The sequence below is a fragment of the Anas platyrhynchos genome, chromosome 15 (assembly GCF_047663525.1).
Source record: "Anas platyrhynchos isolate ZD024472 breed Pekin duck chromosome 15, IASCAAS_PekinDuck_T2T, whole genome shotgun sequence".
In the NCBI taxonomy this organism is placed as follows: domain Eukaryota; kingdom Metazoa; phylum Chordata; class Aves; order Anseriformes; family Anatidae; genus Anas; species Anas platyrhynchos.
In genome coordinates this window covers 16907733-16921385 of record NC_092601.1, presented here as the reverse complement: position 1 = coordinate 16921385, position 13653 = coordinate 16907733, and the positions used below count along the sequence as shown (strand labels likewise).

The following is a 13653-nucleotide window of genomic DNA, read 5'->3' as shown; positions in this document are numbered from 1 at the left end:
TTCTATATTTTATTTTATATTTTATATTTTATTTTATTTTATTTTATTTTATTTTATTTTATTTTATTTTATTTTATTTTATTTTATTTTATTCTATAGGGATGGGATGGGTGCAGCTCTGCCGCTGGGCTTGCCCGTACCCCAAAACTGGGGGATTCAATCACAGAGCAGCTGCTGCGAGGCACGGCAGGAGGCGGTGGGACACGCGATGGTCGGGCAGCGGGGGTCATTGGGTGCATCCCGACCCCAGCACGCTCGAGATCAGGTGTCCACGGGGAATTAGGGTGAGAGAAATGAGTCCCCAGCAGCCAGCTGTGCTCAGCTCGGCCTCACGGTTTCAACCCAAAACGGCTCCTCTTCCCCTTCCCCCCCCTCACGGCCCCTCTTTTGGGGTCCCAAAGGGAGCACACGTGCAAGCAAATGCCTTGGCTGAGGTTTCACAAATCAGAAAGGGGGCCGAGAGCGGGCTGGAAGGAAAATATCCCGGGAAAGCTGCTGCGAGCACCAGCGGGAAGGCGAGGCTGCCCCAAAAAGGCTGGGAGCCGAACGCTGCTCACGCTGCGTGCCCGTGCTCCTTGCAGCAGCAGCACTGGGGCACGAGCCCGGAGGAATAAAACCATTTTTTTGGTGAGACAAAACTGGGCTCCAAGCCCCCAAAATGGACCTGGGCACTGCTGGAGCTGTCTGCAGGTGGGTGCCGAAGGACCCAGAGCCACACTGGGAGGGCGCATGGGGAGCGGCCGTAGGATGCTCTCCCTCCAGCACCACACGGCAAGGGCAGGATTTAAGCCAGGAGAGGGGCAAAGCACCCGTGGCAAGAAAGCAGCAGGCAGGGGACTGCATTTGGAGGCCCTTCAGAGCCACGCGGCATCCTCGGAGGTGCGATGCCACTCGGGGCACTCGCGGTGCCCGGCCGGGTGACGGGGGCGCAGCCGCAGCACCCCCGGAGGATTTTAGAGCTGAGCTCACAGGGCTTGGTCTCTGCTCAGCGAGGAGGGACAAACCGCCCCCAAAGTGCTTCTCACTTCCCTCTTGAGGGCACGGGAGGGTGGAAACTGCAAGTCCCCCACTGCTATTTACGGGGGCAGGTTTCCCCTGCAAAACCCCGAGAGCCGGCGGGCAGGGCTGGGGCCGTAGCTCCAGGCCCTCGTCGCACCATGCTCGAGCACTGCAGGCAGACCCCAAAAATCACAATTTCCTTCGTCCTGCAGGCAAATGAGCCCTGGGCTCTGCTTCCCCCTGGGGCTGCCATGGTGGGGTGAGTGACAGAGTGACACCGTGGCGAGTACAGAGCTGGAGCTGGAGTTTTTTTAACTGAGCGGAAAAACCTTGACACTGCCCTGCTGATGTTTATAGAAAGTCTCAGGCATTGCTTCTTCCTTCCCCCTCCGGCTGCTTCTGCAGAAAACGTCCCCGGGGCTGAGCTGAGTCACCGTCCCACCGCACTCGCGGTGCCCTCGCACCTTCCCGGCCACGTGGATAAGGGGGAAAAACCACCAGGAGATGATGCAGAAGGGGAAAGGGGGCAAAACCAGTAGCTGCCCAGTCTGATTCGTTGTATTTTGAGGTGCCACGGGTCACTGTAGGGACACGGGGCTGGGGCTCGGTGCCAGCAGCCCGCTCCCTCCCGTGCCAGCTCGGCGAGGGGCCCCGCGGCTCCGCTCCTTCCCTGCTCAGCTGCCCAAAGCCCCGTTTTCGGGGTGAGGTGAGCCCTAAAAATAACTGTATAGCTGCATCCCTGGAGGCTGCCAGCAGCGCAGTGGTGGCCCTTTGCCCCGTGCCACCCGGGCTGTGTTGTTGAGGCTTCCTGCACCCACTGCCAGCAGCACGGAGCCCGGCTGCGACCTGTGGTGCCCACGCCAGAGCTGCTCCTTTTCTTGGCAAAGCTGGGAAAAAAAAAGTGACCCTTTCCTGCCCCAGGGCAGCTGCTTTCTCTGCAGAAGAAAACCTCCTGCTGGTGGTGGGTGATGAAAGGGCAGGTGCTGCAGAGCCAGACACCCAGCTGGGAGCTCTCCCTGCTGCAACGTGGCCACCAGGACCGGCACATCCCCTCCCCGCACGCCCCCCGCTCCCCCGGCAGCCCTGGAACCAATGCAGCGCGCTGCGAGCGGCCGATTTGCATCGGAGGGATAAGGGGAAGCCCCAGGAAACGCATGGCCCAGGCATTAATCAAATCTACCTCTAATAATAAACCTCCCCAGCAATGCGCGGGCTCGGAGCGCGCAGTGCGATGGCAGGAGCCAAGGGGGAGTAGCCGCCGTGCCAGAGCCAAGCGTGAGTTGTGCCCGCGGAGGGGCTGCAAGGGGGCTGGGGGCAAGGGGTTTGCTTGTGCTGGGGCTGCGGGGATGTTTCCAGAGAGCCAGCAGGGAGCAGAGGGGCTCCTTGGGGATGAAATGGTCGCTTCGCTTTGGGTGGAGGTTTCAGGAGTTTGGGTGCTGTGGTGGGGCATCCCGGGCAGGGAGCTCAGCCACCAGGCAGCAATTTTGCTTAAAAAATAAAGAGCCCCCCTGCCTGGGGGTCTTCTCTTTGGGGACAAAAAGTCTCCAAAAAGCATTGGAGGAGAGCATGGGTCTGAGCCTCGCTGTGCCCCAGGGATCCTCTTCAGCCAGCTCGAGAGAAAGGAATTGTTTAATTTCATAGCGGCGTTCATTGAACAGCAGGGCTAGAGGGGCCGCAGCCCTGCGCAGAGCTGATTTATCCTTTACTTTGTGAGGCTGGGAGGGCTTCACCCACGCTGCCCCGGGTGGGATCCAGCTCACAGCCAGAGCTGGAAGCCTGTTCTCAGCCCCTCAGCAGGGACATTTCTGCTCTGGGCAGCAGCAGGACAGACAGACCGACACACAAAACCCCCAATTGCTGTGCGCCCCCAAGGACGAGAGGCACAGAGACAGATCCCCATCAGAGCGCAGGGGCATTTCTATACCAAAATCAGAGTTGGGCTTCAAAAGGCAGCATCACAGCAGCCCCAGCCGAGGCCAGAGGCGGCTTCCAGGCACGTGGAGGCTGGCGCCGTGCTGGGCAGTGATGGTTTTTAATTGTTTCGGGCCCCTTGGCACCGGCACCGGCCGCCCGCACAGGAAACAGCTGCGCTCCGCAGAGGGATGCGGTCGCCCACGAGCCTCTCGGTCAGCAAAGGGCTGCTAACAACTAAATGCTTTTTAGCAAGCTAAAATTTTAAATTTTAATTTGTTCGGGACTTTGCTGCTGCTCAGGGCTCCAAGCGATGCCTTGCTCCTGCCCCTCCCTCATCAAACCCCTTCCCTCTCCCCAGCCCAGGGGTATGGGGCACATCGCGGCCACGTAGGATGGGACGAATGGCTCCTTGTGGGGACAAAATCCCTTCCAGTGCCATGTGTCCCAGCTGGTGCTGGTGGAAGCGGTGCTTAAAGCTCTCCCAGAGAGGCCTCTCTCCTTCTGCTGCCTAGGGGAGTGTGACACATCAAAACCTGCTTTCGGGATGATGCCAGGACGCCAAACAGAGACGTCAGAAATTACACACAGCATGGCAGAAACTGCCCCTCGGCCACAGGGGAGCTCAGAAGTTTCCAGATTTACAAATCGTTTCAGAAGATGGTGCTAGCAGTCATTCTGGTTGCGTTTCTGTTCCTTTTGGTAAAAGATGTAAAGGCAGGAGCAGGTCCCTGCCCTTATTGCTGCAGGCAGTTTCACACATCCCCACGCCCTCGGGGCACAGCGAGGGGCCAGGCAGGGACCAGGGTGCTCACCCTGCATGTCCCCAGGGCCCAGATTATAACCCCCACGAGGACGTCCTGTGCTGAAGTGCTTGCTAAGCCTGAAGCTGATTTTTCTGCATGCTTTTAACCCAAGCCTGAGGCACAGCAGGCGTCCCCCTGCACGGGGGTCCCCAGGGCAGGGTCCCCGGCAGCACCACCTGCCCCATAGCCGCTTTCCTCCCGTTCTGCAGCCATGGATGGGACGCCCCTGGGCTGTGATGCCATGAACAACTGCACCGACCAGCAGTACTGGGACGCCCTCGTCTGCCAGTGCATCCCCTGCAGCCTCATATGCGGCCGGTCCGCGGTGAGGAGGTGTGCTGCCCTGTGTGGTGAGTGGGGAAAGGCTCTGGGAGGACCCACGGGGCAGGCTCTGGGACAGCTCGGCTTACCTTCAAGCCCAAAGCACTGAGGGATGTGACTGCGTTGACCGGGATCAAGTTGTCCACACCTCTGCACTGCTCCTTCCTGGGATCCTAGGGAGCCTTCCCGGAGCTGTATTAATAGAGTTAGGCCTCATCTGTGGCACCCTGCCCTCAGGAGGGACATATCAGGCCCTGCTAATGTGGGTAATGACAACCTCAAGCAGAATGTGATCCCCGTGCTGTGGCAGGCACCGAGGCTGGGTGCTGCTGAGCAGAGGCGCAGCGCAGCTGAAGCCTGCACACAGCGAGGTGTCACATCTCCGAGGGGGCTGAGGGTGGGAGATGCTGTCCCCACGGCCCCAAGCCCATGCTCAGGCAGGTTTTGGTGTGCCCCAAAAAGCCACGCAAGCCCCAGAGGCCGGGAGCTGTAAGAGCAGCACCAGGAGCTCGCTGCCATGGGCAGGCACGGCTGCACCCCGTCCCCTTCCCCAATATTCATCATCTGGCTGAAAACCTCCACCTGCCAGCCCCAGAGATGTTTTCAACGCTTCCAACAGCATCAAACAGATCTCACCCTGCACCCATGGGAGCTGTGCACTTGTTCCAAGCGGCCGTGGGCTCGTCCCCGCGTGAACCCCAGCAGGGAGGGCCCCAGGCTGGGAGCCTCCTGCTCAGGTGACGGGGAGGCAGGAGGAGCCGTGCGGGCAGAAGGACGTGCTCAGGTCAAGGACGTGCTCAGGACGAGCCCCGTTCCTTTCCCTGCCTTCCCACAGAGTCCATGGTTTGCAACAGGAAAGCCGGCTTCTACTACGACAAGCTCCTGAAAAAATGCATCAACTGTGCCACGGTCTGCGGGCAGCACCCCAAGCAGTGCGACCCCTCCTGCGGATGTAAGGCTGTGTGTGAGGGCAGGGGGAGCGGGGGGCTGTGGGGCAGGGTCCCACATGGGGCTGGGCTAAAAGAGGAGCCGGGTTATGGGGTGGAAGCTAGGGAAGAGGCAGCAAACCCTGCTCTCTGATCCCAGGGCTTGGTGCACGGCCTTGGGGAGGGGGTGAGGGAAGGGATGGGCTCTTTTTGCCTCAGATCAACCAGTCCCAGCTTGGGGTTGAGATGTGGGTGCTGGAGAAATGGGGAGGGAGGGCAGATCTCCTCCATTAGCCATAAAAAAACACAACCAAACGGAGGAGCTGCAGTGCTGCTTTCAGCTCCTTCCCAAGCGGAGCACATGAGTGCCCTTAGCAGCACCCTGCCCCTATCAAAAAGTCAACAAGGGTGAGCTGTGTGCCGGGGGGGGGTCTAAGCTCTCCTTTGTCTCTGCCTGGCCCCCAGCAGGTGCCCTGGCCACCACCCCCCCTCCGCCGGCCGCCCTGGTCACGGCGCTGCCTCCCGCGGCCGCACTGGAGCAGAAGGCGTGCGCGGAGCAGGAGCCGTGGCTGGTGGTGTACCTGCTGCTGGGGCTCTGCCTCTGCGCCCTCATCTGCTCCCTCGTCCTGGGCTGGACGCACCTGAGGAGGAAAGGAGAGGTGGGATCCTGCCAGGCCGGCACCGGGACCTGCCACCGCAGGGAGGATTCCTCCAAGGGTGAGTGCTGGGGGCACCGGGAGGGGACGGGGAGCTGGGGGTGGCTGGCACTTGGGTTCTGCCAGCGAGGTGCTGCACAGCCCAGGCTGAGCCTGAAGAGAGCAGGACCAGGGCCCTGTGCCCCAATTCCTCCCCTATCGCCCTTCTCGGGCACTCACGCTGGGCTGAACAGAGGGTGCGAGCTGTGCTGCCCACCAGCGATTCCCCAAAGCATGAGGAGGAACAGCAAAAAGCCAACCCGTTTTCCCAAGGAGCCACCTTTGTGGCTGTTTCCTTTGGTTTCCCCCAAAATCCACCTTTGTGAAGATCTGGGGCTTTCACAGCAATTACAGCTCTGGGTTTATTCACTCGGGGCTGCTCTGGGGCTGACGGCTACCTGGCCAGGACCACGTCACACGAGTTTGCCGCCTTGAAATGTCCCAGCCCAGCAGCTGAATTGCCTTGCAGCATAGCATCAAAGCCCAAAGTTTTGGCCTTGGAGCCAGGGGGGCTTCACAAGTCTTTGGCGTAGGAAGAAAAGCTAGGGAAAGGATAACGGGGAGTAAAGCAACATAGAAAAGATGCGTTGACTTTCCCCCCTCCTGTTCTCCCCTGCCTTCTCTTAAAAATATATATATATTACATACTTATTTATGTAGACAGACATTAGTTTACGTACCTGAAGAGCTGGATGAGGAAAATCAGGAAGAGCACACGAGGCGCTGCTCCAGCTGGGCTCAGTCCCCAGCAGCGCTGCAATTTGAGGCACTGTTGGCTCCGTCCCAGGACACTGGCACTGGGCGCTGGCTTCTGAGGGAGGCTGACAGGTTCAAAGCGATTTACTGCATGCTTCTTCGTAGCCCCGGCCTAGCCGTGCTTATCAGACCTCAGCTGATGGAGCAGAGCCCTCTGACAGCCCACAGAGCATTACGTGGCCCTTCAGCCTGCCCTGCTGCAGCCCCTGCACCTTGCACGGCGCCGCACCGTTTCATTCATGTCTGCTACAAAACGAGCACTTCATGACAAGACAATTTACACGCGGTGCTATAAATATTAAAATTACTTCAGTGCTAAAGCTCCGGCCTGCCTGCTCGAGGCACTGCCCCATTCACAGGACGGGCTGTGTGCTGCAGGCCACGCTGCGGGCATGACATGGGGGCATGACATGGTGGGAGGGGGGCTCCAGCACTGCCTCCCTGCAGGCCTCAGGGCAGCACTGCAGAGCCTTTCCTGGGTAAAAGCTGCTCCTCAACACCTCAGGCTAACCCACAAAGTTCATTTGCAGATCGCCTGGTGGAAGCGGGCAGCGTTGGTGATGGTTCCACCGGCAGCAAGGTCCCCGAGCCAGTGGAAACCTGCGGCTTCTGCTTCCCCGGACACGGCTCGGCTGTACAGGAGAGCAAAGGGCACCACAGCCCCTCCTGCCCCCCGGGGGAGAGGGCTGCGGCCGCTCACAGCAGGGTGTGCAGCACGGGAAGTGCCGGGGCGATTCCCAGCCCTGACGACGGCCATTTTAAGATCATTTGCTCTCCTTCGCAAGAGAAGACGCCCATGGCGTGACCGCGGTGAACACTCCTGCACGGGCTCAGAAAGGAGGGCTGTCCCTCCTGCCCCCAAAACACAGCTGCTTCTCCCTCTGATCCCAAGCCCCAGCTCCTGCCAGGGCAGGTGGACACAGCTCAGGGGCTGTGGGTCACGGACAGTGCCTTTCTCTTCTTGGAAACCCAAACTCTCCTTGTTCCAGTGATGGATGTTGCTCCCCGTTCAGCCGTGCCTCCATGCTCCAACCTGACCTCCACAGACACCTCCATGCTTCCTGGCCCTTGGGACCGGAGGCCCGTGTGGGCTTCTCAGCCTGGTTCCCTCATCAGCATCACTTTGCGTCTACGAAGTGTGCCGATGCCTGGCCAGGAGCAGCCTGTGGCAAGCGCCAGGCCCCCGCCTTTCCCCATTTTAAAACTCTGTCTTGCACCACAAGTGGCTTCCGAGCAGAGCTGTGCTCATGTGGGACGCACTCGATGGACAGAAAGTGGATGAAGTGGTGGTGCCAGGTGCCATCTCGAGAATTCGCCAGGTGTGACAGCAGCCTGACCTCGATCCATCGCCCCTGGGTGCCTGCCTCCTTCACCAAGAGGTCTCCTCTCCTCAGGACTATGGGGAGTTTTCCAAAGAATCAGTTTGAAGTGTTTTAAAGCATCTCGGGCCTTTCAGACAAAGCTGCGGCCTGGCCTACTCCAGCCTCCCAGGATGTTCCACACAGACATGATGACCATCGAGTGCCACTGCCATGCTCCTAGGTGGGGCACGTTTTCTGACTTCAACAAAGTTCTTTTACAGCAAGAGTATTCACAGTACATGAGCTCCACAGGCAGCTTTCAACACTGCTTTGAGGGGAGGAAAGGACACGGGGCGGTGAGGCTTTGCCTTTTGACTGGATACGGTAGTGCACAAATTGCTCCGGAGGCACCAAAATCACCGACGGGACTGGGTTTAGATGTGAAAAATCATCCAAAGCTGAGAACTTTCTGGAAGACTTGATGCTTTGATGTACTCCTGGTCTGGATTACCTGAAACAGCTGGTAAAAGTGCCGGGCTGTGGCGTGGCTGATTTGAGGAAAGGTTTTTGTCTGACCTGTATTTGAAAGCTACTATGGAAAAATGTGAGTTTCAACATGTAACGTCAAGTTCTCTCATTCTCATTAAAGGAGAGCGTAGGAATGTTTTGCTTGGTGAAAAATCCCTCCCGATAGGAGATCATTACCAAAAGTTTCTCAGACTAGGCCTTTAAACTTGAGAGAATACACGGGGAAGGGGCAACAGATGCATGAACTGGTGATAGTAAAGCACAGGCCATGGTATCTGAGGCCATGTGAGGCTCCCCACCCTCTCATCCTCCTCCCTCTCTCCAGGCTTTCTTTTCCTTTCCTTGATTTTGTCTCCCAGAGCCTCCCCCTCTCAGGCTCGGCCGATGAAGGGGCTTTGCACTCACCATGGGGCAGCTCCTGCACATTTCCACCTACCCCATGTCCCCACCACCCCAAACACTTCCCAGCAAGGCCGGGGACTCCAGGAGGACACCTGTGAGCAGGCGCAGTGTCACCTCGCACTGCCTGACCCCAACACCGAGGGGACAGGCAGCTTCAGCCCTGCTCAGGTGTCACCTCAGGGGACAGGTACCTACCATGTAACGGGAACCCTCCCACACTGCTTGTGTGAGGAGCCAGCACCCGATTTAAAACAAACAAACAATAAACCTGAACACGCGAACCAGTTTTGCAATTAGAGCATCTCTCGAGGCTGAGGAAGCATCAATTATTCAAACCAAGGCTTTAGGAAAGCTTTTATGCGAGCTGCCACAAGAGCTCACCCTGCCTGGCTCTGGCTGCCCATGGGGGGCAGAGCCCGTGTGGGGCTGGTCCTGTCCCCCTCGCCTCCATGCAGCCCCGGCTGCTGCTTACTGCTGGCAAGTGCTCCCTGGTCTCCTAAAATACTCGCTGCAATACACAGGGGAAGCAGCACCCTGCAGTTTGGGTCCTAGAAACTGGGGGAAAACACCCATCAGACGCCAGGTCCCTCCTTCGAGCCCTGATAAGCGAGAGGGGAGCGTTCGGTTCAGTCAGGCGTGGTCTCCTCTCCTTCTGGGAAGGTAAATACTGTTATCAGCACGGAGAAGAAAAGGTAACACTGAGCGTCACAGAGGTCAGATCAGCAGTAACACACAGGCTCCAAGATATGTGCTGGGGAATTAAGAGAAATCAGCGGGTTTGCTATCACATTTGAAGTCACTGGCCAACAGCTCTGACAGAGCATGCTTAGAGAGATCCCTCTGAATAGCAGTCACTACCTGGGACAAATACTTTCGGTAATTAAGGGCACTGACTTCAAGCCCGAGCATCCACAGGGGGGCTTAAGCTGCTTCCAACTTTCCTGCTTTTGCTCAGGTTTTCATTAGGCACCAGCCTCAACCAAAGCTTTCTCCCCAGTCCAGGGGCTGCGATGAGAAGGTACGACACCGACAGCCACCTTCGGGCTGGTTTTGTGCTGCACGCAGTTCGGCGCTGGTGTACAACCCCAGGGTACGCTCCGGTACCAACCCGCATCCTGGTACCAGGCTTTGGTTTCAGTCATTTCTCCCGATGCTTCCCTGTAACAGAGCAAGCCGCGCCAATAAAAAATCATGCTTCAAAATAAACCCGTCAGCCCCAAACTGCTCCCCGGCACGAGCAGGGTCAGCAGCTGAAGCACTGCAGCAATTGCCTCTCGCTGCCGTCTGCTAGCACACCAGGGAGGCACAACTCCATCAGTCCTTCGTCAGCGTCTCACTGCTCTGCGAGGACTTCTGCATCTTCCTGAAGGTGACGCTGAGTTCTGCAAAGAGCAGCCTCCCAGCTCTGCAGGGGATAAACCTCGTGCCTGAGCTCCTCGGCAGATGAAGGGAAAGAGAAGGGCTGCGTTTGGGGAAAAACATAACGAGGGGCAGCGCTGTTTGTGTGAGAGCAGCTGTCCTTCCATTTTTATAGGGAGAGGGAAAGTGTTCTCTGCTTCTCTATCAACCTGTGCTGATTTACTGTTGCTGGAAATAGAAACCTGCCTGGTATAATTTAGGGAGAAAGAAGAGCTTTTAATACACCAGGAATTCTGCTTTAAAAGCCCAAACTAAAGCACTGAAATCTGCCTTGCTCTCCGTCTCCCACTGAAAACCAGCCGTGCTGGTGCAGTTGCACAGAGCGCAGCCCTCTTCACCAGCTCGAGAGGGGTGTGTGTGTGTGTGGAGGGGGGGGGAAAGAAAATAAATAAGGCTGATTTATGTGGCTGGCCTTGTCCCTAAACAGTTCATTGCTGAAGGATTAACAAAACAGACCGCGTTAGCTCCGGTGGCCAAGCGCGTGCTGGCGGAGAACAGAATTCACTTGTTCAGGCTCCAGCTGGAGACCAGCAGCCAAAGGCTCCGAGCTCAGCATCACAAAGCGGCGGCGGCCCCGCAGCACCAGCCCAGCTGCCGCGCGGTGGCACTGCTCCTCCAGCATCGGGGCGAGGCGGCGGCGACGCGGGCTGCAGCAGCCATGGGAATAATGAAAGGCTGATTCTCGTCTTCCTCTGCAAGCTTGCTGCATTATTAAAAGGTAGCAGAAAGCGTTGTCAAGCATCTGCACGATGCTGTGCCCAATTCCGGGAGGGAGAGGAGGGCCCCCCCCCACCCTTTCCTGCAGGGTGTGCCATTCATCCGCATTTCTCCAGCAGCGTTTCATTTGCGACAAGAACACTCAGGTTAAATTTTGCAGTACCCAATTACAACTGAAAATTATTTCAAGCATGACGATAGGGAAAGACAGGTTATGAAACCAGAGTACGCTCTCGCTTCTGCAGAAACCGCGCTGCCTAGGTAACTCGCACACTGTGCGGTACGTTTTCTGTGTCTGATTTGGTATTCAAGGAGCTTCAATTAGTCGGTTCTTCTTCCCTCCTAGTTGCAAACTGTCACAGAGATCTCCTGATGCACAAAACCACCTTGTACTCTCCAGCTTGCCTACAAATCAAATGCAATTCCACCACCCTTTTGTGTAGCATCTCTTGTAAGACGCTCATTTAAAAAACAAACAAAGCCAGGCTTCACTTATTTTCCTCTCATTTCTGTCATTACACAGACTGCTTTCTATCTGTCTCTCAGACAGGTTAGAGATGGCCCGTACCTATTTCTGCAATACTGATTTAAAAGACAGGCCCCATCCATGTTTTTAAGTGCTGTTGAAGTCAAGGATCAGCTGTTTGGGTACACATCCAGAGCTCAGTGACCTTTTTGGTGTGGCCCTTAGGCCAGTTTACATAGTGCCTAACTCAACACATGGCTCTCTCCAGGCTCCTTAAGGGAGAGCAAAGTTATTTTTTGCTCTTTTAAGCTCTGTGTTCTGAATGGTTTCTCTCATGGGCTGCAATTCAATCCACAGCCCAGCCTCCTGGGAGCAAGACAGAGCACACGAGCAGCTACTGCTGGTATCCAGGCAGGCCAACGAGCTGCTTTAAAAGACAGCGACGAAGGGAGAGAAACGGGAACAAAACTGCGTTTGTGACAAAGCAAAAGCAAGCTGGTGCACCAGCTGCTGTAGGGTAAGGACACGGATACGGAGGCTGCAAAGAGAAGGAGAGTATGTGAGGAGTTAATACATGTGGGAGGGTACAAGGAACCAATACCAGCCTAGCACATACCAGGAAAATGTGTTGTTTACTTAAAAACCTAGTGCACTGCAGAAGTGCTCAATAGCAGCAGATCTATCGCTCAATGCTGCCCCCAGCAGCAACCGTTTCTAACAGATGGTATATTTTTCAATACCGAGGTTCTTTCAAGTATCAGCTCTATATGCCTTTGGAAGGCAACAGGGGGGAAAAAATAAACAACAACCCAAACCAGCAACAACAAAACAAGCAATTCTGAGAAATTCGAACTTATTCACAAGATTTAAAAAAAGAACCAAGACCACTCTTACAGTATAAACACGCCAATTCATTCATTTTTACTGATGGTTGCATTAATGAATCTCATTCTCGTGAAAAAAGGGAATAAAGGAAAAAAAATTAAGAAAATAGCTATTTATAGAAAACAAAAAAAGGGCTCAAAACAGAAAAGAATCTGTGCTGATGCTTTTGACGAGCAGTCCGATGGCATTGAACATTACCTGTGCAAGCAGGCATGCTTGAAAACCTGTCTGTACTGTAGCTTCAGTTCCACAATCCAGGATTTCTTTTATTTGTTGGAAAAAAAAAGAGCCTAATAGTTTCATACTGTATTTATTTAATAACTAAAATTCACAAATAAAAAGATACTTGCAAAGTCCTTTAGTTGTGTCATCCCATCCTCCTCCACTCTACTGCTTTCAGACCCATATGCATAAAAAATGGGCTTGGATTTTTAATTTTAACTGTTATATGATTGGTCGTTGGAGCTGAAGCACCAATGGAGAAGATGCTTTATGGAGATGAGGGTACACCCCCTTGCCTTCCCACACACATTTTGGAGGAACATAGGAGATGTACCAGTGCCTGGACTCCTCTGCTCCCATTTCCCCCACCCAGAGCATTCCTTTCATTTTATATTTCCTCTGTTAAGTGACTGACTGTAGCCTCCTTTTTCCCCCTTTCTGTCCTTGCGGGACTGCATACACGTTGGACATTGTTCATTTCTTACTCCGCCAGGCTTTGAGCCAGTGTCAAGTAGGTCCTGTTACAGCTCAGTGCTAGTTGTTTTTTAATGGGTCTTTTCATTTCAGGTAGGTTTGTGTGTCGATTCAGAAGGCTTGCTTATTTTCTTCCTTGTTTATATCTGACAAGCTGCTGGATAAGGCTATTCATACTCCAGGAACTGTTTGTGATAGAACAGCAAATATCTGCAAGAAAGCAGAGGTACAGTTTCAGCTTTCTGCTGTGCATCATAGCAGATTAGTATTTCCATTGATGCAATTGTGAAAAATGAGGACTATTAATTTTGTTTTTCTTTTCAATTTGAAGCAAGTCCAGGGACACGCCAGCTCCCCACAGTAACCATGGAAGAGAAGGAGGGAAGCCAACTGAAATAATTTTACCAGTAACTCAGGAAACGGAACATTTGTCCATCAAGCAGTCAAACCCCTCTTGTTGTACAACCTACTTAGAACCTGGAAGCTCTGCAAGATTGGGCTGTGTTGATGTCCAGACAGGCAGCATCCGTTTAACACAACCATGACACAAAACATAACCGTGGTGGCTTCAGGATGCAACTGTTGCTTTAGACTCGTATGACCACAGCATCAGACATTTAGGATTACTGCAAACTGCCTGCCATTTACTGACAGAACAAAATGAAGAACCAGGCACATGGGTGAAAACTCGTGTGTCCCAATCAAATACAGCTCATGTGTCTAATGTCTCAATCTGCACTCAAATCTGGTGTTTTAACAAGATGAAATTCTTCCTGTCCTTAATTACTGTGTGTGTACTGCTACATAACAGAGCCCAGCTCTCAA

At 54.8% G+C, this 13653-nt stretch overlaps 2 protein-coding genes across 4 annotated transcripts in view; one reads left to right on the top strand and one right to left on the bottom strand.

Moving 5' to 3' along the window:
• The first annotated feature begins 1628 nt into the window (after window positions 1-1628).
• Window positions 1629-8377, top strand: TNFRSF13B (TNF receptor superfamily member 13B). Of its 2 annotated transcripts, none has more exons than XM_013099438.4 (5): window positions 1629-2274; window positions 3926-4066; window positions 4873-4989; window positions 5432-5680; window positions 6945-8377. In XM_013099438.4, exons 1-5 carry the CDS (start codon window positions 1968-1970, stop codon window positions 7217-7219), a joined length of 1089 nt encoding a protein of 362 aa, XP_012954892.4. In that variant the 5' UTR covers window positions 1629-1967; the 3' UTR covers window positions 7220-8377. The 2 variants fall into 2 exon arrangements, with proteins under 2 accessions (XP_012954892.4, XP_071879950.1); XM_072023849.1 differs by having other exon boundaries at window positions 1636-2274; window positions 5429-5680.
• Window positions 8378-12426: 4049 nt separating this feature from the next.
• Window positions 12427-13653, bottom strand: part of USP22 (ubiquitin specific peptidase 22) — a 98992-nt gene continuing 97765 nt past the window's right edge. For both annotated transcript variants that reach the window (XM_027469149.3, XM_027469146.3), the window contains one exon: window positions 12427-13038. In XM_027469149.3, coding sequence (XP_027324950.1) covers window positions 12996-13038 — 43 coding nt within the window. In that variant the 3' untranslated portion in view covers window positions 12427-12995. The remainder of the gene's footprint in view (window positions 13039-13653) is intronic.

What these genes read in the sequence shown, in the direction of transcription:
- TNFRSF13B (XM_072023849.1), top strand. Translation starts at nt 1,968, where the DNA reads ATGAAAGGGCAGGTGCTGCAGAGCCAGACACCCAGCTGGGAGCTCTCC. An exon ending in GTGCGACCCCTCCTGCGGAT is followed by an intron (nt 4,990 to 5,428) that starts GTAAGGCTGTGT and finishes CCTGGCCCCCAG; the next exon opens with CAGGTGCCCTGGCCACCACC. An exon ending in CAGGGAGGATTCCTCCAAGG is followed by an intron (nt 5,681 to 6,944) that starts GTGAGTGCTGGG and finishes GTTCATTTGCAG; the next exon opens with ATCGCCTGGTGGAAGCGGGC.